The sequence below is a fragment of the Anastrepha obliqua genome, chromosome 3 (genome assembly GCF_027943255.1).
Source record: "Anastrepha obliqua isolate idAnaObli1 chromosome 3, idAnaObli1_1.0, whole genome shotgun sequence".
Classification (NCBI taxonomy): domain Eukaryota; kingdom Metazoa; phylum Arthropoda; class Insecta; order Diptera; family Tephritidae; genus Anastrepha; species Anastrepha obliqua.
The window spans coordinates 16692610-16716617 of NC_072894.1; the positions used below are offsets into that span (position 1 = coordinate 16692610).

The 24008-nt window shown below is 36.9% G+C and overlaps 3 protein-coding genes across 4 annotated transcripts; 1 reads left to right on the forward strand and 2 right to left on the reverse strand.

The window, feature by feature from the left end:
• Positions 1 to 12676: 12676 nt before the first annotated feature.
• Positions 12677 to 16365, reverse strand: LOC129241558 (CCAAT/enhancer-binding protein zeta). Its single transcript, XM_054877955.1, has 6 exons — positions 15973 to 16365; positions 15747 to 15861; positions 15318 to 15671; positions 13937 to 15253; positions 13051 to 13881; positions 12677 to 12975 (listed from the first exon to the last, which is right to left on the reverse strand). The coding sequence occupies exons 1-6, from the start codon at positions 16261 to 16263 to the stop codon at positions 12752 to 12754; spliced, it is 3132 nt and encodes a 1043-aa protein (XP_054733930.1). The 5' UTR covers positions 16264 to 16365; the 3' UTR covers positions 12677 to 12751.
• A 632-nt stretch (positions 16366 to 16997) lies between these two features.
• On the forward strand, positions 16998 to 18227 carry LOC129240895 (protein big brother). The gene is made up of 2 exons (XM_054876964.1): positions 16998 to 17270; positions 17330 to 18227. Exons 1-2 carry the CDS (start codon positions 17206 to 17208, stop codon positions 17904 to 17906), a joined length of 642 nt encoding a protein of 213 aa, XP_054732939.1. The 5' UTR covers positions 16998 to 17205; the 3' UTR covers positions 17907 to 18227.
• An 851-nt stretch (positions 18228 to 19078) lies between these two features.
• LOC129240641 (coatomer subunit alpha) lies at positions 19079 to 23475 on the reverse strand. Of its 2 annotated transcripts, none has more exons than XM_054876566.1 (4): positions 23391 to 23475; positions 22203 to 23332; positions 21035 to 22140; positions 19079 to 20957 (listed from the first exon to the last, which is right to left on the reverse strand). In XM_054876566.1, exons 2-4 carry the CDS (start codon positions 23146 to 23148, stop codon positions 19305 to 19307), a joined length of 3705 nt encoding a protein of 1234 aa, XP_054732541.1. In that variant the 5' UTR covers positions 23149 to 23332; positions 23391 to 23475; the 3' UTR covers positions 19079 to 19304. The 2 variants fall into 2 exon arrangements, with proteins under 2 accessions (XP_054732541.1, XP_054732542.1); XM_054876567.1 differs by having other exon boundaries at positions 22203 to 23329; positions 23391 to 23471.
• Between the last annotated feature and the right edge of the window lie 533 nt (positions 23476 to 24008).

Here is a 24008-nt window from a genome sequence, read left to right on the forward strand (position 1 = left end):
CATTAGATTGCTGCTAAAAATTTGTAAACAAAGCCATTAGGAAAATTATATATTCAAGCCTACATAAAAAATAAAAAACCACAAATAAGCATGTGTACATACAGAAATATACTTCTATATTATTTATCACTGAAGATATCAAGTTCAATTGGTATACAAATAATGAAAATATCAAAATTTATAAAAATGGCGGCAATCAAAATTAGTGTAAAAAATGTGAAAAAGAAATTTCATACGCCTATAAACTGAAGCACATTTGATTATTTAATGCATAAATATGTACAAATGTTTTAAGATAGTGTTAAGCTAACGGAAACTCATTTGTAAAACAGATACTTGAATTTCCTTTAAGGTTTCTAGTTTTGTGTGTATTCGTATGTGTGTATGAAAATAAGAAAAGGAGAGTATTAAGTATCAATGTACATTAAAATTAATATTAAGCATTTTTTCTTTCTTTTTTTAAAGAATATACAAATGCATATCGAAGTAAAAATTCAAATCACGGCAAAAGCAACTTCGAACTTAAAAATATATATTAAAATTAACAAATTTGTAAATACATACATATACAAGTACATACATACATATGTTGAAGTTAAGAAAGGTAAAGAAAATATGTAATAAATAATGATGCCTTTAAAAAGTTGCCTTATATATAAGAGACAAACAAAAAATCGGTTTGGTAAATCGTAAACCGCAAAACCCACAAGTAGATAAGTTTATTTGGATACAATTATCAGAAATGCAATAATTAAGCATTCATGTAGTATTGCAAGAGTTTGTGTAAAAAAGAATTAAATAAATAATTGATAATTTACATGCATACATACGTACATACATGCTCACATTTTCATTCTATGTTGCTCACAGTTATTTGTCGGTTTGCATCTAGGCTAAGAATACAATAGTTATTTATTGGTATATTTTATTTTTGCGGGGCTCACAAATATCGAGATAAGTGAATGAAACTGAACGAACGAAATAACTCTAGCTGAACCTTAAGGGGTTACGTGGGTTTCGTCGGGTAAAAAAAGGCATATTTTCAATATATTTTTTTTTTCTATGTAAAAAATTATTTATTTAATTCAAACTACATACATATTTAAAGAATAATTTCTGATATTTTCTAAAAAAAAAGTTAAAACTCCTCCATTGTGAAGTCATTTACGGTGACAGGATCATCTAAAATGAAAAAACAAAAATAAGTGCTTTAGTTAAGACCATAAACTCGTGCTTGAACGAAGGAAAGAAAAAAAAGTGAAAAATTGGAATTTTGGCAGACATTTTTCCAAAAAAATGAAAATTTCGGTCAAATTTGCTTAAATTTTGTTTTTTTAAGTAGTTGTAATTGCAAAAAAAAAAAAATCCTTCGTTCAAGCACGAGTAAATTGTATCTCGATCACCTGTGTAAAATTTGTAAAATTTCATCAAGATCGGTTGAGTAGTTTTCGAGAACATTTGACAACCGACTTTGAAAACACGGTTCCGAGAAAACGGCGCTTAAAGTTTTGAGTAACAATAAAAGTGGCTTGGAGCGCACACCTTCCAAAGGTTGTATCTCCGAAACTATTATTCGGATCGACTTAAAAATTTAGGATAATATTCTTGAGATATTGTAGAAATTAATAAGGCGAAAAAAATCGATTTTTTGAACCCACGAAACCCAATGCAAATAATAAACTGAACCATTGCTGATTTTTTCAATGCATCTAATACCTTTGTGGGCGCCGGTTAACACGAGAGAGAAAAGACTGGCGCGCTTTGTTGAATTCGGCCACAATTGCCAAAGTGGTCACCGCGCCAATTAAGAAGAGAAGAATAATATCTTTGTGAGAAATTGTTTTCCTTTGAAACTCACTACGCATGCGAGTATGTGTATGTACTCAAAATTTAATATCGCAGTAGCACTAGAACCACTCGGTTCAAGCTTTTAAGCCAGTGTTTAAGGGGCTAGGGGTAGTCAGAGGCCCGAAAAAATTACGATTTTCAATAATTTTTTTTTTTTACTAGTGAATTGCCTTATTTTACAAAAATAAAAACTTAGCATTAATACATCATGTTTCGACTTGACTGCAACAAACTAAAAAAAAAATTAATAATTGCAGAAGTTATCGCTGTTTATGTGGAGCCCGTTACTCCAGAAGTCCCTTGTGGTGATCATCACAAGTCTTTGCAGATTCAACTAAACTCAATCGGACAAGAGAAATTAGTTTTATTAATAGATAATATTGTGCCTGATCGCAGTTTTTTTTTTCAAAATTAACAATATGAAGACCTAAGAAAATATTTTCAGGATTTTCGAAAAAAAACCTATAATTAATTGTTTAAAAAAATTTTAAATTTAAAAAAAAAAACCTTCCATCAGGCGCGAGTTTTTTATGTTTTTCAAAAGCAGTATAAATTTTATTGAAATCTACCAAGCGATTTTTGAGTTACAGTGTTCACCAGTTCAAAAAACATAGTTTTGAGAAAAATGCATTTAAAATTTTGCTATCGAGTTATGTAGAGTTATACGAATTATTTAATTACTTACACTGTGTCATCTATTCCTGGGCCATATAATAGTTATTCAGCCGTCATAGCAGCTTTCAAAATATCGATTTGCTGTTGCCTACGTAGCATTCTATCTTCTCGAGTGTTATCGTTAGCGCGCTTATCTGCCACTTTCATACGCGCAGCCTCCATTTTTTCAGCATACGAACGCTCCGGAGCGCCCATTGTTAATTGCTGAATAACTGGAAAAGTATATTAAATATTTGTCGGATTCACTTCAAAGTTCCATACAATATTTTTAAGATATTATAACTACTTTAAGAAAATGCAAAAAAAATCCAGGTTTTTGAAAATCCGACTACCTTTAACCCCTTACAAACTAGCAATGTTTTTAACCGTTTGTGCTGCAGCTGCAATTTATGCTTCTAAAAATGTATCAGTTCGCAGTGCGAAGTACTTCAGCAGTGGGCAGCTTCGGCAGCTTTTCGTTTAACTGGCTGCATTTTTGGCGAATGCCGAAGATAAAGCAGCAGCATCATTTTTCTTCTGACCAATAAAGTAACTGCAGTTGCTGTTGATAGTTTTGTGATTATTCATTTTCCTTTCTGTTCAGCATTTCCCTTGCCTGTTCTAATTGGTTTCACTGCCTACAACAACAAAAGCATGAACAAAACTGTCGAGGCTGCCTGCTGACTGCCGAAGTACTTCGCAGTCTTTCAGCGATTGTTTTTTGTTTTTGTTTTTTGCTTTTACCTAGATCGTGACTGATAAATTCTACGAAACAAAAATTTACGCAGCAGTTCTTATTCGACTTATGAAAATTGCCCGCTGCGCAGTTAAGTCGTATTTTTATGACTTGTGCTAGTTTAACTGCAGCTGTTCAATCACTGTTTTAAAGGAGTAATGAGGGAGTGAATAAAAAAGTAAATAAATACATCACCTCCTTAACGAACAATGCGGGAGTAAACAACTATCGACTAACTCTCTCGATTTCTTCTTTTAAATGCATCATCTGCAATACATTTATGCTAATTTTTAAAAGAAAATTTACATTATTTTTATAAATAATTTTCAAAAGTTTTTATTCTCTCTTGATTAAGTGCAAAACACACAAAGCAAAATGAACTTGAAATGAAATTTTCTAAAGCGCACGTATACTCTATCGTTCGTCTCCTCTCCTTTTGTTTCACAACGGGTGCAAAAGAGCCCAAAACCAAAGAAATCTCTCCGAAACTGCTCCGAAATAATGTCACAGAGAGTGCTCTTTTATTTATCACTTCACAAGATCTTCAGAAAACTCGAAAAATCATAGATCTTACTTCTGGTTCTGCTGGTTTATTGCTAATTATAACATTTTTACCCAAAAAACTAAAAGAAATCCGTATACCATAAATTGAATAAGTACATATGTATAAAAAACAAAAAATCCAATGTGTAAAATATACTGTTAGGAGCTAATAAATATTACTACAATATAATAATAGGAGAGATTAGAAGGGGTAAATGAAATATATATCCAAATATATTGAGCTTGAACACTCAAACTGCTGTATTTGTATGTATGTATGTACATCTGCGTATAATCCGAATTGAATTACTATATACATCAATAAAATACTTAAATTATCGTGATTATTTTTCATATAAATCAATTAAGAACATATAAAAATATTGTAAATTATTTAGTATTAATTATAAAAGTAGTGCAAAGTAATAATAAAACTTTTCTAGCAAAGAATTAAGCTGAATATAACATATGGAAATTAGTTAAGAGTACGGAAGGTTAAGCATAAATTACAATACATATATACAATGGATGAAGATTGCAATTGTTAAGAAAAATATGTAAGTAAGACAATGCGTGTAGAAGAAAAATATTACTATATACTCGTATGATCAACAATTACAGAGAAGAAAAAATAACTAAAAAATGCATTTTCTATACAACTTTGTCGAGGTTTAGTTGGTGTGCCTTGATATTCCAGGAAACATAAACGGAATATGTTGAGATGCTTATTAAGTAGGTTAAGGTTAGGTTATGTTAGGTTGACCTGGCTGGCTGAAAGCCATCACATAGACCTATTGGTTCTTACTGGTACCAGATGGAGCTTGACCTTTACGTTTCTTTGTGGTATATATATATATATATATATATAATTGGCGCGTACACCCTTTTAGGGTGTTTGGCCGAGCTCCTCCTTTTATTCGTGGTGTGCGTCTTGATTTTGTTCCACAAATGGAGGGACCTACAGTTTTAAGCCGATTCCGAACGGCAGATATTTTTATGAGGAGCTTTTTCATGGCAGAAATACACTCGGAGGTTTGCCATTGCCTGCCGAGGGGCGACCACTATTAGAAAATTGTTTTCTTAATTTTGGTGTTTCCCCGAGATTCGAACCTACGTTCTCTCTGTGAATTCCGAATGGTAATCACGCACCAACCCATTCGGCTACGGCGGCTTTGTGGAAGACTTCTTCTACTTCGTTCAATAATGTGTGTGACTGACACATAGATGGCGGCACTAGTACTAAATCAATATTTTTTTCGAAAGTTGGCAACCCTTTTAGGCTTACTGTCAAAATCATATGTTAATCCGACCATTTGTTTACAAGTTACAGTGCTTTAAGTGACGCTACTTTTGAGTTTTTAAAAAAAATGAATTCAAAGCAATTCCGTGTGCTGATTTATCATTGTTTTTTAATGAAAAAAAATACTGTTCAATGCCAGGAATGGCTTGAAAAACATTATTCGGACTCTGCTCCATCAAAAAGAAGCATTTGTTATTGGTATGCCGAATTCAAACGTGGTCGTACAGACACCGATGACATTCCATCTACTGGAAGGCCAAATGACGCTGTTATTCCGGAAAACGTTGAAAAAACACTGAAAATCATTATGTCCGACCGTAAAGTGAAAGTGAGGGAGATTGCTGACATTCTAAAGATATCAGCAGACAGTGTACACACCATAATACACGAACATTTGGGTATGAAAAAGGTGTTTTCCAAATGGGTGCCGCGTTTGCTCACACCGGAGCAAAAACAACAAACAACGAATCGATGATTCAAAGAGCTGTTTGGACATGTTTACGCTCAATAAGTCGGAGTTTTTGCGTCGGTACATCACAATGGAAGAAACATGGATCCACCATTTCACTCCAGAGTCAAATCGGCAGTCGGCTGAGTGGCATGCAGCCGGTGAAAGCCGCCCAAAGCGACTAAAGACGCAGCAGTCGGCTGGCAAGATTATGGCGTCTGTATTTTGGGATGCGCATGGAATAATATTCATCGACTATCTCCAGAAGGGGCAGACCATCAACAGCGACTATTATATAGCGTTATTGGAGCGTTTGAAAGACGAAATCGCAAAGAAACGGCCTCATATGGCGAAGAAAAAAGTGTTGTTCCACCAAAACAATGCACCGTGTCACAAATCAATGAAAACGATGGCAAAATTGACCTAATTGAACTTCGAATTGCTCCCTCATCAACCGTATTCAGCAGATTTGGCCCCCAGCGACTACTGGCTCTTCGCAGACCTCAAAAAGATGCTCCGTGGTAAGAGATTTGGCTCAAATGATGAAGTAATCGCCGAAACTGAGGCCTATTTTGAAGGCAAAGAAAAATCGTTTTACAAAGGCGGTATCGAAAGATGGGAAAAGCATTGGAATGATTGTATCTCCCTAAAAGGGGACTATGTTGATGAATAAAAACGAATTTTGGCAAAAAAATGTGTTTTAATTAATTAGTCACACACATTATTGAACGAAGTTAAGGGAGGGGTCTAGGGTTTGACTTTCAAAAAATCAATTTTTTGGAAATAGCTTTTTCTTATAGTAAATCATCTCAAAATTGTCCCAAAATTTCAGCTCAATCGGAGCAAAACTTTTGGAGTTATAGACGTTTTTGTCCCCACTCCTCTGCGACAGCTGCGAGCGTTTGGAGCGGAGCGTTACGCGTTTTTCTCGAAACCACTTTTTCAAAGTCCGTGACTATTAGAACTTCAACAATATTTAACCGATCCTTTTCAAATTTGGTATACAACTTCTATATATAAAATACCTCCCCCCCACTGAGAGATTTTTCACTTTTTTGTTTTACATTAAGGGCGGTTTCCACTTATAGAGCGAAAAAATCAGTGAAAATCGCACTTTTTGCTTCAAAAACGCGCTGGCAACGTAAAAATGAAAAAAAAAATCGGAGCCAGTGGGGGGGAGGTTTTGGTGATAATTTAACCAAATAATTCTGTTTTTTTATTTCAGGTGATTCTACAACTAGATACGATAGTCACCGCAAATCACCTTTTGGAAAAGGCGTTTTCGGAAAAGTTACCTCACCGGCTTATTTCCCGATATTTTCTTACAAAAATTTAGTACAATATTGTTGAAATGATGCTTTATAATATACAAAAAGTTTAAATACATTTTCACTATTCATATCTCTAAAGCAAAGTCTCAAAAATTCATTAAAAAAAATGCTCAAACCCTAGACCCCTCCCTTAATAAGCCTGCGTCTTTTGCGAATCTAAATAAGCTCTGAAGCTCTAACCCCGAGAAACATTCTAACCTCTCATATTGTAGAGCTCCTAAACATTTCATTCGGGTTCTAGCTAATGCAGGGCAAGAACATAGAAGATGTTCAAGAGTTTCACTCTCTCTCCTATGAGGTAGGCAATTCAATATCCACAATATCGCTAGGAGTTTTAAAATCATTTCAGATTTTTCACTTTGTAATGATTTCTTAATGTTGCCAAGGCTTTTTAATGGGGCAACAAATTTTATAACTATTACTTCTTATTTTCGTTCGTAATTTTTACAACTTAATTTTGACTTTTTGACTCACGCTTTATAACGCTCCCATCATTCCCGTCCTATTGTATGGCGCAGATGCTTGGACGATGACAGCATCCGATGAAGCGATGCTTGGAGTGTTTGAGAGTAAAACTCTGCGGAAGATTTTTGAACCTTTGCACGTTGGTGGTGGCGAGTATCGCAGACGGTGGTAATGAATAATAACAGTAAATATTGATTTCATCATGTTCAAATGCAAACCTGGAGTTCAAAAAGGCAAGAAACGCTCTAAAAGTGAAAAAATAGTATGTAAAGTGTGAAAAGGCAGACACATTTTTCGGCTTTAATTTTAGTGCAATAACACCAAATACTGGAGAAAATTCATATGCTGCAGAAAGATGAGCATTAGAAAAGGTATAAATAGATGGAATCAGAATTAGGTAACATTTACTGATATTAAGCGGCAATTTGTTTCTGTTACTCCATTCGGATAAATTATTTAAATTAATTTGTAATAAAAAATATTCGAGAGGCAGGTAATTCCGCCGAAGATTGTCAAATCAACTGCCTAGTGCAGAAATTTGGCGTGGTTAAAAAGACACGAAAGCCATTAATAAAAAGCCCAAATAATGCACACCACAGGTGGCAACGAAAGCCAGTGTTTTCATTGTTAATTTGTTAAAATTGGTTGCACCCATAGGTACCGTTGGTCTCACCCAAGCACTAAATAAGAAGAAATGTCAACACTTTTTTCAAATTGAAATGCCACTTCTAAAACTGTTTTTCTTTATTTTATTTCAGCAAAGTACTATTTTAATTCATTTCATAGTATTGCAAAACTTGCAACTTTTGAAGTGAGAACTTCTTTAGAATTGTTGGGAGTGATTTGAGACTCGATGAAACGAAAAAGCGACACTAAAACGACACTATGTTGATATACGTATATGTGTGTGGCTGCGTACTGCTGAGCCACGCTAGTATAGTGAGTATTGTAGTATGCATACTACACTGCCTATAAGGGGGCGTCCATAAATTACGTGAGATGGGGTCGAGTCAAATCTCATCTAATCTTACGTTGGAGAGAGGGGGGGTGTCGGCAAATATCACGCAATTTTTTTTCTGATTGAAACAAAAAAAATTATACTATTTTGGTCCAAATTTTTATGCGTGCCTTTTTTTTCTAGTTTTTTAACGAGCACGAATGTCAACAAATTTTTATTAAGAGTTACAAAGGGAAATTGTTTTTAAATTTTTTTTAGGTTGTGAAATGCGATGACCAGAAGTGCTGCAGCCCACGCCGAAGTGATCTGCATATGATTCTTCACGACCGTTTTCTGCCACCTCCATACCCTATCACTCAGGTTGATGGACGTTTGACAATTGACGGAAAGTCATTTACTCCATTTCTAATACGCCTACCGATTCAACCGCTGAATGCTTTTATCAGCACGCCTTATGATCTCTATTGCCCAAGTATACGTGATGATTTAGAGAAAATATGCTACAGTACATGCGGTATTTACTTCGCATCTATCACAAGAGCTGCAGAGCACAGGCGAGCAGCTCACATTGCACCAGCTAAGCAAGCGCGTATGTACCGCAAAGTGCGACCCTCACGGATTGTCACAAGACGAGCTAATGAGTTACTGTGCGCAAGCGTCAACGGCTTAGTGTGGATAGATCAGAACGAAGTTGAAGGAGCAGATGATTTTACTGAAAATCATATGGACATGTTGGTCACAATAGTCTCTCTTGAAACCGCGCATGATTCTCCATGGACTAAATTAGAGTAGATATTTTTTTTTTTAATCGCAGTAGTTACGATTTAAGTCTTCTATTGTTAAATTTTTATTACACTTATAACTCTCAGCAATATTGATTACTAATCTTAACTAATTGTAAATAAAAGCACGAAGCAAATTTTTTTTTCTTTTTACAATAACAATCCAACGCATTTACATAAGAAACCCACATTTTGAAAAATCTCACGTGAGATTGGGGGATGGGGGAGGGGGTTGAATAAAATCTCACGACATCTCACTAGGGGGGGAGGGGGGTACAGAAAATTAAAAAAAACACCTCACGTAATTTATGGACGCCCCCTAACTTGCTTTGGTGTTTAGTTCAAGCGTCATACGTATGTATGCTAGTACGTATGTGTGCGCGCCTGCGTATTACAGAGCCACGGTGAGCGAGAAGGCATTATGTATACCTATACTACACTACCTAATACTTGCTTAGACCAAGCGTCCTACGAATGTTTGTGTGTATGTTAGTACGTCTGTGTAATATACGCGTTACGACGCTCATAATAGCAACCGCGTGTGCTGTATTGCGTCCGTATTTTTATATTCGTAAATATTTTAATTTTTATTTTTAATTTAATTTTTAATTGCAATATACCACAATCAAAATGACGGTGCTCGTATTGTAACTCCACAGATAGATCTGAATGCACAGCAACTAGAATCACTGTCTGTTCAGCTCTCTAAAGTGGGAGAAATATGTGCATGCGAAACCAGATTGAGCAATGGAAAAACAGTTTTAATTGTGGCAATTTATATTTCACCGAATCAATCAATAAATAGCATCACGGAATTCATTCACGAAAATTTAATAAAGTATACACCAGAAGTATCGCGGATACTTAGAAAAGATTACAATAAAGTTCCAATGATTTTAAATGGCGATTTTAACGTAAATTTTGCATTGGACACAGCGGTTCCTTCAATTGACGTTCTCAATACAACATTCAATTTAAAAATGTGTAACAATCGCACTGAATCGACAACACGATCAAAAACAACCATTGACGCGGTATTTCAAAGATATGTTGGCAACATCGAAACCAAAGCATTTGTATCATATTTTAGCTATCATAAGCCACTCGTATCATTTGTTGAAATTGAAAACATTGAGGATGAATAATAATAAAATGAAGAAAATTAAATATGAACTTTATAGCAATATTATAATGAACCTATAATTATCCCGCCCCTAATGCTGCTTTCGTCTCATTCTCTCTCAGTTTGTTTTACGGAAGGTTTCACTTCTATCGCGTCTAAAAGTTAGACTGGTATTTTTTTTCTAGAAAGTTTTCCACAAATTTAGATTCCTGGCTAATTAAATAAACGCATATTAATATATTCCGTGGTATCTTGAAAAAAAAGGTTTTGTTTTTGTCATTACAGTAGTGGCAGGCTCCAAAATAATTTCATTTGCAATATGGTTTCATTGGAATTTTTTCAAAGCTACAAAATTCACATATTCTTCGGACATCAACAAAAATTGGTCAATGAACGCCAAGATTTCACAATCTATGCTTTAGGAATGCATTCAAATTTGAATGAAATCCGATTCGGTGCAGCACTACTGTGACTAGACTACCGGGCGGACTTTCGCCTCAGATATTCGAGTGAGCTTGGGCGGCCGCCGTAGCCGAATGGGTTGGTGCGTGATTACCATTCGGAATTCACAGAGAGAACGTTGGTTCGAATCTCGGTGAAAGCAAAATTAATAAAAACATTTTTCTAATAGCGGTCGCCCCTCGGCAGGCAACGGCAAACCTCCGAGTGTATTTCTGACATGAGCTCCTCATAAAAATATCTGCCGTTCGGAGTCGGCTTGAAACTGTAGGTCCCTCCATTTGTGAAACAACGTCAAGACGCACACCACAAATAGGAGGAGGAGCTCGGCCAAACACCTAACAGAAGTGTACGCGCCAATTATTTATTTTTTTTATTCGAGTGAGCTTCTTCTAAATATTTGTGGTTAATTCAAAACGACTGTCTTCCTAGCTACTTGTGCTGTACATGTTCGTCTTCTAATAACCTTTGTTCTAGCCGAGTCCTTCTCCACCTGATCTTTCCAATGCACAGCAGACCTTGCTCCTCTTCTACTACCATCAGCTGGTACCGCATCGAATCCTTTCAGAACCAGAGCGTTTGTATTCATTCGGATGGTATGACCTAGCGAACGAAGCCGCTGGATCTTTATTCGCCGCGCTGTATCTATTTCGCCATGGAGCTCATTGTTCCATGGCCTCAATCATTGTCACACACTGAAAAAACAAAACTTGCATTCGCTAAGGCAAATTCAAAACGGAATTGGGCAAATATAATATTCACGCAAAAATCTTCCTTTTTGCGCGAATAGTTGCATATATCGGTCCTGGTGCAAAGCTGAAAATCGATGCTTAACAGTCCTCGATGCTTAACCCTTTCGCTACATCTTTTTATTGCGCCATCCAAAAAATCCAAATTTTTGTCTGAGTATTTATTTTAGGACCAATAACAATACAGTTAAATTTTTTTTTTATTTTTTTTGTTAAGTGCTTTTTTTTTAATGTTGCCATATGGCAACAAATGTTTTGTATTGGTTTCAATCGCAAATCGCCATATGGCAACAAGCTTAGTTTTAAAAATTAGCACAGCTTTTAAAGCTGCGAGAGAAAAAATATTTATATGCCAAATGACAGATTGAACATTTTTCATATACTTTATTTAAAAATTGTTGAAAACATTTGCCCAAAATGCCTCAAAAATCCAAAAATGCAAAATACAAATTTCAGAGTGAAGTGCTATATGCCAGAAGGCTTTCTTTAAAAATGTTGTATTACCGATATATAATGGGCGGTTATTATTTATTTTATTTCTGTTTAACCATTAAACTTCAATTTTTGAAAATATGTAACAAAAAAGTTGATATTTTTTACAAGAGAGCGTTGACGGCCTTTTAAAGTTTACTGTTGCCATATGGCAACAATATCGCGAAAGGGTTAACAGTTCAGGTTCATGTTTGGGACTGCTTCTCCGAAAGAGGATTGGCCGTTTACTTGTGTTGCGAAGATGTTTGAATAGATCGAACCTTGGGTTTTACATGGAGACAACGATCCCAAACATCGAAGCCGGAGGTAGGTAGAGTGGAATTGAAATGTTGAATTGACCTTCACAGTCACCTGTGGCCTACCCTGTTCACAATGCTTGAGCAATAGTTAAGCAAAAACTGAAAGGAACAAATATGGATGGCCAAACGTTTATCAAGACAAATTCGACTGATTTGGAGCCGATTAACTCCACATCTTGCGCAGAAATTAACACAGAGTATGACTCGACGATGTGATTCATACAGACTGTATTTATAATTAACAGTTCTATAAAAATAACGACATAAATCATTGAAGAAAGAAGAATTCTTCCACATTTTCGCAAAAACTGCTGTTTCTTTATAAGTTTCTATGACAAACATACAATGATTCTATACGTTAAAGAAGCCCCACATGCGAGACTTTTATTTTATTCCGAATTTGTTTATAAGGGTACATGATTCGCTCGTCGCGGTCCGAATTTTCTATCGACGGCCCTGATAGTACTCTCACGTTGAGACAACCTTCAGTTATTGTATGAAAATTATAACTATATTGTTTTATTGAATTCTTATAAAATTAACAACGTTAAATTATGCTTTATTTTATTTTCGCTTTTTGTTAATATTTTTGTGTCCAAGATTGCCTTTTTTCGAACGCTTTGTGTAAGATTTTGCATTTGAGTGCCTTTTCTCTTCCCATTTCATTTGCTTTGCAGATGATTTGTCCTTGTTGAATAGTGCATGTGTAGTGCCCTGACCCTTCGTTTTACCTGTTTCTTCTAGCAATTCAGCGAAATCGTCCGCAGCCGCAAATAGCGAACTCATATCTACAAATGATATTAAATCGGTTTAATCGGCCATATAATAAAATCATTTTATCATTTATCATTTTCTCTACTCACCATCGCTATGCTTAAGTTTCTTTGCAAAGCTTTTCTCATTCAAAGAAGAAACAGCTCGTTTTCGCGATACTTTAGAGCTCGAAGCTTCCAAGTCACTATCACCATCATCATCGTCATCGCTCATATCTTCAGAAAAGCTGTCTTGACTTGCATCCTTCAAACCAGCTGGAGCATCATCTGCATCTAGTGAACCAACATCATCCTCATCGTCATCGAAATTCTCATCAATCGAACCATCTTCATCGATCGAGCCATCTTCATCATCCGATGCATCACTATCAGCAGCGAAATCGCCTTCTTCTGCATCATCATCACCCCAGTCCGCATCAATGTCTGCTACACCCTCTTCGTCATCATCGTTCGATGTTTTCTTCTTTTTTATCTTGGTGTCTGGTTTTAATTCACCTCCCAATTCTTTGAGGAAGTCCATCTCTTCTTCGTCTTCAGCGTCAGCTGCCGCTTTAGCTTTCTTACCAAAGTAGCTGCCAAGATATTCTTCAAATTCATCGTCATCAACTTCGCCTTCTTTCAGCTGTTCATCCTCTTCATTGCTAATTTCTTCCTTCTTTTTAGTTTTGTTCGCCACTTGTTTTTGCCGTTTTTGCTCCAGGAAAGTAAAAATATACATTTCATCCTCAGTACAATTCGCTTTCGTTAAAGACTTAATCGGTTTTCCACGTGTACCAAAGGCCATATACCGTTTGTGCGCAATTACTGGTGTCTCCTCCTTTTGGTTATCCAACTTTTTAGGATTTTTGAAAGCGAACCGTTCAAGAAAGTGGGGTAAACCGAAATCGCGTAAGGGATCACCGAAGTAGTCGATTCTCTTTTCTGTATGCAAGTAAGCAAATTAATTAAAACATCATCAATAAAATTATATACTTACGTTGCAAAATATTATCAGCGAATACTTGAATTGTAGGATGATAATGCTCGCGTAAAAGCACCAATTCGTCACGCAATGCGAACTCAGCGCCAGCGAACGAGGGCACTCGGTGATAAGGATCATATTTGTTTGGTGCCATATCGCGTACTTTCGCTTCGGATGCATCGGACTTAACCTTTACGTGGTGCCACGAAGATATCGTTGAAGTGTTTAACTTAGATTCTTCCGACTCATTCGGATTCTCTTCAATATTCCCATCTTCGGTTCCCTTTTCATTTAATTTAGATTCGTCCGAGTCATTTGGATTCTCTTCAATATCCCCATTTCCGGTTCCATCTTCATCCCGTATATCTTCATACTTCTCCTCTCCGTCGCTATCAAATTTAGCCAACTCTATATCAGTTGGTTGTACCTTAAGAGCTATTGAGGTTTCGTTGGTTGCTCTTTCATCATTGCCATAAGGGCATATACCACCTGCCAGCTCTTTGCGGCTGCGCAACAATTTGTTTATCACTATTAGACAACCGGCGGCCATATTTGGAGACAAATACAGCGCACATTGCAGCAATCGCTTGATAAATGCCTGACCACGTTGCACATTCGTGTCTATATGAATGGCCCGATGGATGATATGAAGTAGTTGAGCTGCTGTTTTCACACCTATATTTACGATTTCCAAGTCGTGCATTTTCTTATATAGAGCATTGTAGAAACGATCCGATTTCTCAGTTTTCACAGTCATCAATTGCAAGAGTAAGCCAAGCGTTTGCACTGAAACGCGTATATCAGCCAAATGCACCAGACGGTATATTGTATCTTGCATATCCTTACTAAGAATTTCTGAAGAGCCTTCCTCTGGCTTAGCCTCAATAATGGCCTTTTGCAAACAACGTAAAATAGCTTGCATAGTGCGATTATTGACAGCACCTTTTTGCACAAGCACTTTAAATAAGGCAAAACAAATATTTACTAATTTCGTGCAAACTTCTGGCCGACCTGATGGTGCTATACTGGCTAGAAAACAAAGTGCAAAATGTTGCGCTCGCTCAGAGATGTTATTACGAAAAAGTAGCTTTTCCGATTCTGCCACAATGACTCCGCACATATTTGGATGGCGATGGGCAACTTCAGTAAGATGATGTAATGCCTTTGAAGCGACTTTTGCGGTCGGATCACCAAGTTTATTGACCAGCAACGTTAGAATCATTTGTTCTTTTTCGGGGGCAAAGGATAATAGTTGTGATGCCGCAACAATTGCTGTGTTTTTATTATGTTCCTGGCCCGTTTGAATGGCCTGCTGAAGATTCCTTAAAAATTCTGCAAATATGTATACATACAATAAAATTACTTTGAATTGTAAGATGAGGATATTTCGCTTTACCAAAATACTGGTCTTTCAACTCATTCTCAAAAAACCAGTACGCGTAAATACGTCGCTGTTTATCTTTGTTTAAAGCTGTATTTTTGCGGACCAACTTCCAGTCAGCACCACGCAATTGCAAAGAGAAGAGTTTTCGATGGGGAGGTAACAAAACTTTTTTCCACAAATCCACTAATATTGTAATGACATCGTTTGACGATTTATTCGATATCTTAGTAAAACCAATTAACGTGCTCAATGCATCCAAATTTCCCAGTGGATTGCTGGTAACAAGAAGCGCACCAGCATTAGCTCGATCCTTCGCAGTACCTTTACGCAGAGCTGTTTGCAACCAGCGCGCATCCGAAGAATCACCTGTTGAATATCACATTTTTAGATATAGTTATTAGTAACACATTAGGGAAAATTATTCGAGTGAAGAGAACTTACGTTTGGAGAAATTTGGTAGTTCGGCTTCAAATGAATTTTTGCAAATATTGTATAACTCCATTTGCTCCGACTCTTTCATGTCCAACACATCTTCTGATGATGGATACTCAGGATACTGTTTTGGAATTGAATTGAATATTAATTCGTTACCGTTATAAGCAGCTTACACAGAAAAATATTTAATCAAAAAACGTGACTATGTTCTTGACATTTCATAAGTACTTACCACATTGAACCACTTTTTATGTGAATTCGCATCATCGTTTTCCTCCATTTGTTGCTGGCGTTTTTTCTCTCGTTTGGCAAAGTAGTCATCCTCATCATCCTTTGTGTTACCTTCAAATTTAAAGTCTTCCTCTGATTGATCAGATTTATTTTTTTTCTTCTTTCCTTTTTTTGTGACTTCCAAAGCCTTTACATCTGTCTCAGCCAAAACCTCTCCGTCGTCTCCGAAAACAATCTTCTTATTTTTGGAATTCGTTGCGAAACTAATACCTGTTGTTGCCAAAAGTGACATTTTCAAATGAATATTGTAATTAATTTAAATTAAAACTATTCGAAAAACAGCGTTCAACTCAATAATCCAAAACAGAACATAATACACGTGCGATGGAGTGAAATGTCAAATGTCGGCGGTTCTATTACTTTCACAGGCGAATTCATACAAGGTGAGAGCAGTAGAATACAAGAATGATAGAAACAAGATTGTGTCTTCCGAAATCGCTGTGTTGTAGGAGCTCAGGAATAAAGAAATAAGGGATGAAAATTACTGGTTTGTGAAAAGAAAGAGTAGGTGAAAACAATAGAAACAACCAAACACATGAAATTATATGCACACACACATACTTTCAAGCCTTGGCGTCTTCTGCATTAAAACCCAAAGAACTATATTTAGCGGCTTTATATTAATTTGTGCTTTAACGAGTTAAAACGCGGCATTTCGTTTGCTTTAGTTTTAAACTCACAAATCACAATATTACCAAGCCATTCACTGAATTTTCACAAACATGCAATTTCTCCTACTTTTGTTTGTTTTGTATTGGTAAGAGCCTGACGTCGCGAAAAATAAAGTAAATGTGTTTTAATGGCGCCACCTAAGGCACACAACTCGGCTTGTAGCGAAGTTATTTTAAATGAATTCGCCTTTGATACGCTTGAATATTTCCTCCAAGAATAATTCGCTTTGATTTCCTCAATAATAAAGGTAGTATTTTTAGTCCATAAAAGTGTACCCCTGCAAAACCGCAAAAATGTTAGTATAACAACACAAAAGCGGAAAAATTTAGCTGCGTTTATATTTTCGTCGTTTTGAGGTGTTTGTTAATTAAAATTTGGATAGGAAGAATCCATTAAAGGTACTATAAAAAATCTTTGTTTGGTGATTGAAGTCAATAGGTGAAGATCTCTGAACTGTTTTCGAGTATTTAAAATCCCGGGGGTGGATTTAATTTTTAATAAAATGAATGAAGCAGCATTGGCTAGTATGATTTATAACGACCCTATAGGCATCTATGAACAGCCCAGGTACATAAATCTGTAGTAGCTGAAAAATTTGTATATAAATTATTAATTTTTATTTACAGGCCACGTTTTATTTTCAAAATGCCGCGCGTGGTGCCCGATCAAAAGGCAAAATTTGAGAGTGACGAATTATTTCGTAGATTAAGCCGCGAAAGCGAGATACGCTATACTGGCTACCGTGAGCGTGCTTTAGAGGAACGCCAAATGCGATTCCACAATGGTTGCCGGGAGGGTCATACCGAGATCTCGTTCGTGGCATCGGGAACCAATCTGCAGCTAGTTTTTAATGCAACCCAGAATCCGTACTTACACGATAAAGAATGCGACTTTGATAAGGAGCATGGTAAAGTGTACATAAAGTCATACTTCATAATGAATGGTGTATGTGTGCGCTTTCGAGGTTGGCTAGATTTGGAGCGCTTAGATGGTTCGGGCTGCCTAGAGTTCGATGAACGGCGAGCCATGCATGAAGATCAAATATTACGTGAACAGATCGAACGATACAATTTGCGTTTACGCGAGTTCGAAGATTCAAAACGTGCATATCGCGATAGCCGACCAGAGGTTGATATGGAAGCTGTACGGCGTGGTGTGCCATCAGGTGGCATTGGTGTAGGTGCTAGTATGTGGCGACGCTAAAAAGTGCTTTATCACGTTTAAGAAAACAGCAGTAGAATTATTGTGCAGCCATATATTGGACAATAGTTAAGACTTATGAAAAATAACCTAAATATAAAACAAACAAAATACTAAAATATCTATGCTAATGCTTTGATCAATTTTTTAAGGATAATAATGCATTAAGAAGTTCAGTTTTATCCTTATTTTTTACGATATTATATTATGATAATAATATAAATTCTTACTGCTTACATTTAAAATCTAGTATTATGAAGTGTAAAATATGCATCCATTATGTCGTATGTTTTATGGGAATTAAATGTCTTTTGTGAGTAAAAATGTTCATACTTATGTTGTATTTCTATGTTGTTTAAGTATAGATACGTTGCTTGCATGCAACTTTTTCTTTGTATTTCAACGTTATACATTCGAGATTCGATCTTCTTTTACACACATTGCTTCTTGTTTGGTCAGCTCCCCTCCCATTTTTCATATATATAAATTCGCCTTATCGCTTGTTACAGTAACAAATTTAAAACTGCATGTTAATTGCTGCTGAAGACTGGATGAGTTAGTAATAAGTTTGTTCGATTTCGTTGGCTGTCATAAGCAAAAATATCGGCTGATGTAGTTTAGAAACGTTTTTCCACAATTTTGTTTCCAAAGTTCAATAAGGCCAAATATTATTCTCAGAAGTTGAGCTGCGGCCATTATTGAATACCTAATATTAAAATATTATGAAGTATTAAACTTCCTTAATTGCAGTTAAATATACCTGCATTTGTATGTACTAGTTTGGTGGCATAATTGCCCTAGCGGTTAACTTGAAGGTATACTATGAAAAAATTGGGAGATTTTATTATATCCGAAAGCATATACTACATAGTTACAGTTATATCATGAATCTCTCACCAAAACATTTAAGTTCATGCATAAGTTTTTATAATAAAACTTGGTTTAGTGAGCAAAGGCACATACGCTCAATTCAACTCAACTCTATACTGAGTTCGATAAGGGAACTGGGCTTGGATGAAGTACTGTGATAAGTAGAGGGCGCAAAAGACCATGAGATCGAGGTGCAAACCTTACTCCTATATCTATCTATCTGCTCTAGTGAGCATATAATCTATTTCATATTTTTCATATTGCAAATTCAACTAAAAATGAGTAGCTAATGGAAAGAAAACAAGTGTTTTATTGTATTATTTATTTGTTTGATTATACCAATTTTAAGGGAATATCAAGAATAACATAAGATTCACGTAATTATATAATCGGCAAATACATATTCGCCTCTAGCTTGTAGTATATTTTTAAAATAATGAACTAAAATAATACAGTTCGTCTACAATTTTATTCCATTTAAAGCCACTTTTGGCAAGCTAACGATAAACACTATGTGACCATTGGTAACTTTTAGCGAAATTGCAAACTCGATATACGCAGACCAATACTATCCTTTCCGATTTGGCTCACTTCACAGACGGTGCAAATGTTGCCCTTAAATTGTGGATCAAAAGAGGCACCACAGAACGGACAAGTTATCTCTGGCTTCCCGCGGTATATGGGTTTATAGCTTATGCCACAAATATTAAATGGATTGAATTCTTCGTACTGCAATTGGTGCTCGTCAATGGGGTTAACTTCACACGCCTGCAGAATCTTGCGTACTTGTTGCGCCACTTCCGGACGTGGTCCCAACTCAAGCAGGCGTCGCGCAAATGATGCAGCTGTCTTATAGTTCTTTAGTTTAAAAAACATATTCAAGGCTGTGCGTAGGGTTAGGATTTGGTGAACAGGCTGTAGTTTGCAATGTGTGAAATAAGCAGCCATCTCACAAAGTCGCTTTTGCTCTTCTAATGTCGACTTTGGCATGCCCTTGCGTTCTGTTTCCATCTTCAAACCAAGTATATATTCAGAACAAATCTTCAATAATTGTTGGGTTTCTGCTATATCCTGCTTCGTTTCCACCACCAACAGTGGTATGTGTAGTAATATGGAATGGAATTTTTCGATAGCTTCAGTAAATTTACCAGCTGTGGTAAGTTGGTAACCAGCTTGCAGGCGTTGCACTAAATCATTTAGTTTTACGCCCAAAGCTGGTCGTTGATTCTTCGGATTCGTCTCGCCACTATTACGTAGGGGATATGCAGATAGTGATTGCAAATTGGGCATGGCTGTAAAACTCGTCCGCGCACATGTATAGTTCTGCAAAAATAGTGTTTTGAAAGGCTTAAAATTAACCACACCCAATTGGCTATTGAGAAGCCGGAATGCTGATTCAAATGATCCTGATTTAACGTGATCCAATACAAGTGGTGAATGGTTGGCCCAGTGTTGAGGAGCAGAGGTTCCTTTACTAGGGGCAGCATAAAAACCATTATCCAAAGCTGATGCTTTAATTTTCGAGGCGAGTTCTTCTGGAACTACCAAATCATCATCACCTACGTCCCAACCAGCTCCATCCTCTCCTACTCCCTCTGCACCAGGTTCGCTATCTAAAGCATCATGCATTTCGTCGTCACCATCTTCCTCAATACCTAAATCAGCATCTGCACCCCAGCCATCACCTGCACCGACATCATCCAAGACAGCCGCATCGGCATTGGCGTTCAATGCTTGCCTGGCCGTAGCGCTAGTGCCAGCACGTGTAATCATTGCCCCCTCAAAGAAGCCCTTCGATACTGTTAACAAAGGCCAATTGCTTTCTACTTGTTGAATAGGAACAGGAGGCTGAAGCAATGTTGCATTGGTATTGACCACAGGCAAGTCATTGCCTTCCTGTGTGATTAAAGTTTCCAACTGTTCTGCTTGTTCTTCGAAACCATGAGTTGCAGCAGTGAGATAAGCTAGCGAAAGCTGTCCGCAGTTTTTAAGGATGTTCACGCGTTCCTTGACATCACCCAAGAGAAGTGCACCCTGATACTGAGCTGACACATCCTTGCGAATTTCAGCAATCTTGTTCATTTTCTTAAGCTTTTCCAGATTTCCAGTTATTAAATAGAGGAAACTGAGCTTGTCAAAGTTCTTTGTGCGTTGGTAGCACATTTCGACAACTTGATGATTACCCTATCAAAACGACGAATTTATATTAAACATCATATTAAAAAGGTAATATAAGAAAAGAATATAGTTCCGGTGCTTACCTGCAGCAATGCAGCTTGCCCTAATCGATCCCAGCAGTCCTTATCATCGAGCGCCTTAGCAGCTTCCAAGGCGATTTCGATATTGCCACATTCTAGAGCCAATCCAAAACGTGTTTTCTCATCCTTGACAAAATGAAGAGCCACTTCAGGATATCCTTTCTGTTGTAGATATGCAATGATGCTCTGACCCACAAGGCGTGCATTGCGCACCATATGCAACACTTCATCGTATTTGCGATTAATTAGAGCCAATTTGAATTTATATTCTGTCGAATCAATATGAAGTACGCGAGTACGACACTCGCGATCCAGACAAAACACTTGATTTCCTTTAACTCGTGTCAAGTAAATGGGCAAATCAAGAGTGCGTATAATGCCGTGATCACCATTGGTAATAGCGTATTTAATGTGATTGCTAGTAGTGTAAATAAATACACCTGAATCATCCCATGCGCCAGACTTGACACGACAGTTCTCCTGGATTGTGCACAAATATTGCAAACGGCGGTCGCAAATAGTCACCGAGTGCTTGCAGAGTAAAGCTACCAAAGACATATCGGCAGACCAAACTACATAACGGCATTTAGCCAATTTGATACAGCCAACAGATACTAATCGCTGCACTTCATAAAGTGTAACATACTCGGGGTCTCGTATCAACAGCATTCCTGTGCCAGCATAAAAGATCTCTTCACAGAAAGTTGGAATTTTTTTGGTGACCTCATTTTTGAAGTTTTTAATGACCAACTGCTGATTTCGATCAAGAACAGCAAAGCGATTGCGAGCCACCCAGATGGCGGTAATACCCGATGACCGTTTTGATTCCGATTCACTTTGAGATTCAGAATCCTTTGGAATTTGGTATAAGTCATAGGTACTATTCTCAAGATTATTTGTGCGTGTACAAATGAGCACTGCATTCAACGCCGGATTATAAGACATGCTGTGTACTGGGGATTTACCACCTCCACGCAATTGCATTACTACTGTATCTTTAGTGGTTGTGAAGTCAAGTTTACGTAGAAATCGATCCTTTACATAATACAGCAAATTGCCATGTACAGCGTAAGCTGGACGTTCGCGTTCTAATTTAAATACAACCATACCTGATAACGAAAAATAGTTGAATTAGGATAAGTAAAATCAAATTGTGTGTACAATTTCTTACCGCCGTCATGTCCAGCGGCAAATAAGTTCAATGTCGGATGCGCAGCAAGTATCCAAAAACGCTCACCGTCACGCCGGAAAGTGTACAAACATTGACGCTTAGTCATATCCCAAACGCGTATACTACGATCTTCGCCATTGGAAAGAATTAAGTCTTGCCTAGGATGGAAAAGTACACAGGAGACATTGTTGTAGTGACCTCGGCATGTGTCCACTTCCCAAGCTTTGTACTCGTTCATACGCCACAATTTAACAAGGCGATCATCAGCACCTGATACGATAAGTGGTAAAGTAGGGTGAAAACTGGCCCAGTTAACACCACGATCGTGACCCTCTAACACATGCTTAACCACAGCATCAGCTTGACCGAAAAGATCTGTAGTGCCGGGATGTCCCTTCAAATGATCTTCTAATCCACCAGGTCCAGGTGCCACATTCTTTTTACGTAGCCCTGAAATGTCCCACACTCTCACAGTTTGGTCCAATGAAGCCGACACTATTTGATCTTCTGTTGGATGGAACTGAGCACTCATCACATAATGATTGTGGCCGGTAAGCACACAAATGCAATTTCGTGACTGCCAGTTCCAAATTCGAATAGTTTGATCATCTGAGGAACTCAAAATCCATGGATATTCATGATGAAATGCAACTGTGCGTACGTAATCCAAATGAGCTAAAAGAGTAAAGATGCAACGACGTAGTTTGTAATTCCATACTTTAATCTTGTAATCATCGCCTCCTGATACGAAGAGCGGCATTTGTTGATGGAAAGCGACACTACGAACTGGGCCATCATGCTCGTCGAATTTTTCAAGCAATGTATGCATACGGTAGTCCCATAACTGAATTACCCCAGTGTGTAAACTGGCGAGAATCCATGGTCGTTTCGGATGAAAAGATAAACCCTTGACACGCGCCGACTTCGATTCAAAATTGGTCAACATTTTAGAATATATTCGGTGCCTTTACTTGAACTCACTGCTAAAAAACTTTTTGTACCGCACCCACATCCAAAGTCGCGAGGATTGCTAATTTCAGATTTTCCTTTTTGTTTTGTCAATAGGCCCCTAGCTTTGAATGTTTTTGTTCCATATAATAATTCGGGAGCTTATTACTCAATTTCAACTGCTAAATTATAATAAAATAAATTAGAAAATTGTAAAATGAATCCGATAAGAAAATATACCTCCAGTATTCTGCAAAAGTGACACGTCAAGTTAAGTGGGAAATACACTAGTCAAGCCAAGGCGAATTTATATATCATATCATTTTGACGTACGCCATACCTACGGCGAAAAATTCAGCTGGGTGAATGCTGTCACACTAATAAATCCACCTTGAGTCAAGCTATTTGTCAAATCAGGCGAAAATTTCGGTTTGTCAAACAAATTTCAGTAGTGTATGGCGGTGTTTTCGGGTTGGACAAACTATTGACACTCGTTTGAAGAAAAATTAAAAATTTTGGATTTTCCGACCGCTATGTTAAAGTTGATCAATATGAGTATTTTTTTTATTGTTTTAAGTGCACCTTTAACAATTTGACAAATATGGTCGTGCTCATACGAACATATTTTTTAAAATCGTTTTTTGTATTGTCCCTTGCTTATATCACTCTTTGCTACAAATTGTATTTCTTTATTTTCACTCTTTTCTACGCTTTATTAATATAACGTGCGAAATTTATATATTTAACTTAAGAAATTACTACGACAACTACGACACTAAGCGCAAAGTAACTTACAACTACAAAATGTAATAATTTTAAAAACTAAGGAGCGGAAGTTAAAAGATTCAAAACAACTGC

What these genes read in the sequence shown, in the direction of transcription:
- LOC129241558 (XM_054877955.1), bottom strand. Translation starts at nt 16,263, where the DNA reads ATGTCACTTTTGGCAACAACAGGTATTAGTTTCGCAACGAATTCCAAA. An exon ending in ATAAAAAGTGGTTCAATGTG is followed by an intron (nt 15,862 to 15,972) that starts GTAAGTACTTAT and finishes ATTCCAAAACAG; the next exon opens with TATCCTGAGTATCCATCATC. An exon ending in GAAACTTAAGCATAGCGATG is followed by an intron (nt 12,976 to 13,050) that starts GTGAGTAGAGAA and finishes TATCATTTGTAG; the next exon opens with ATATGAGTTCGCTATTTGCG.
- LOC129240895 (XM_054876964.1), top strand. Translation starts at nt 17,206, where the DNA reads ATGAATGAAGCAGCATTGGCTAGTATGATTTATAACGACCCTATAGGC. An exon ending in GGCATCTATGAACAGCCCAG is followed by an intron (nt 17,271 to 17,329) that starts GTACATAAATCT and finishes TTTTATTTACAG; the next exon opens with GCCACGTTTTATTTTCAAAA.
- LOC129240641 (XM_054876566.1), bottom strand. Translation starts at nt 23,148, where the DNA reads ATGTTGACCAATTTTGAATCGAAGTCGGCGCGTGTCAAGGGTTTATCT. An exon ending in TGCCGCTGGACATGACGGCG is followed by an intron (nt 22,141 to 22,202) that starts GTAAGAAATTGT and finishes TTTCGTTATCAG; the next exon opens with GTATGGTTGTATTTAAATTA. An exon ending in GGCAAGCTGCATTGCTGCAG is followed by an intron (nt 20,958 to 21,034) that starts GTAAGCACCGGA and finishes TCGTTTTGATAG; the next exon opens with GGTAATCATCAAGTTGTCGA.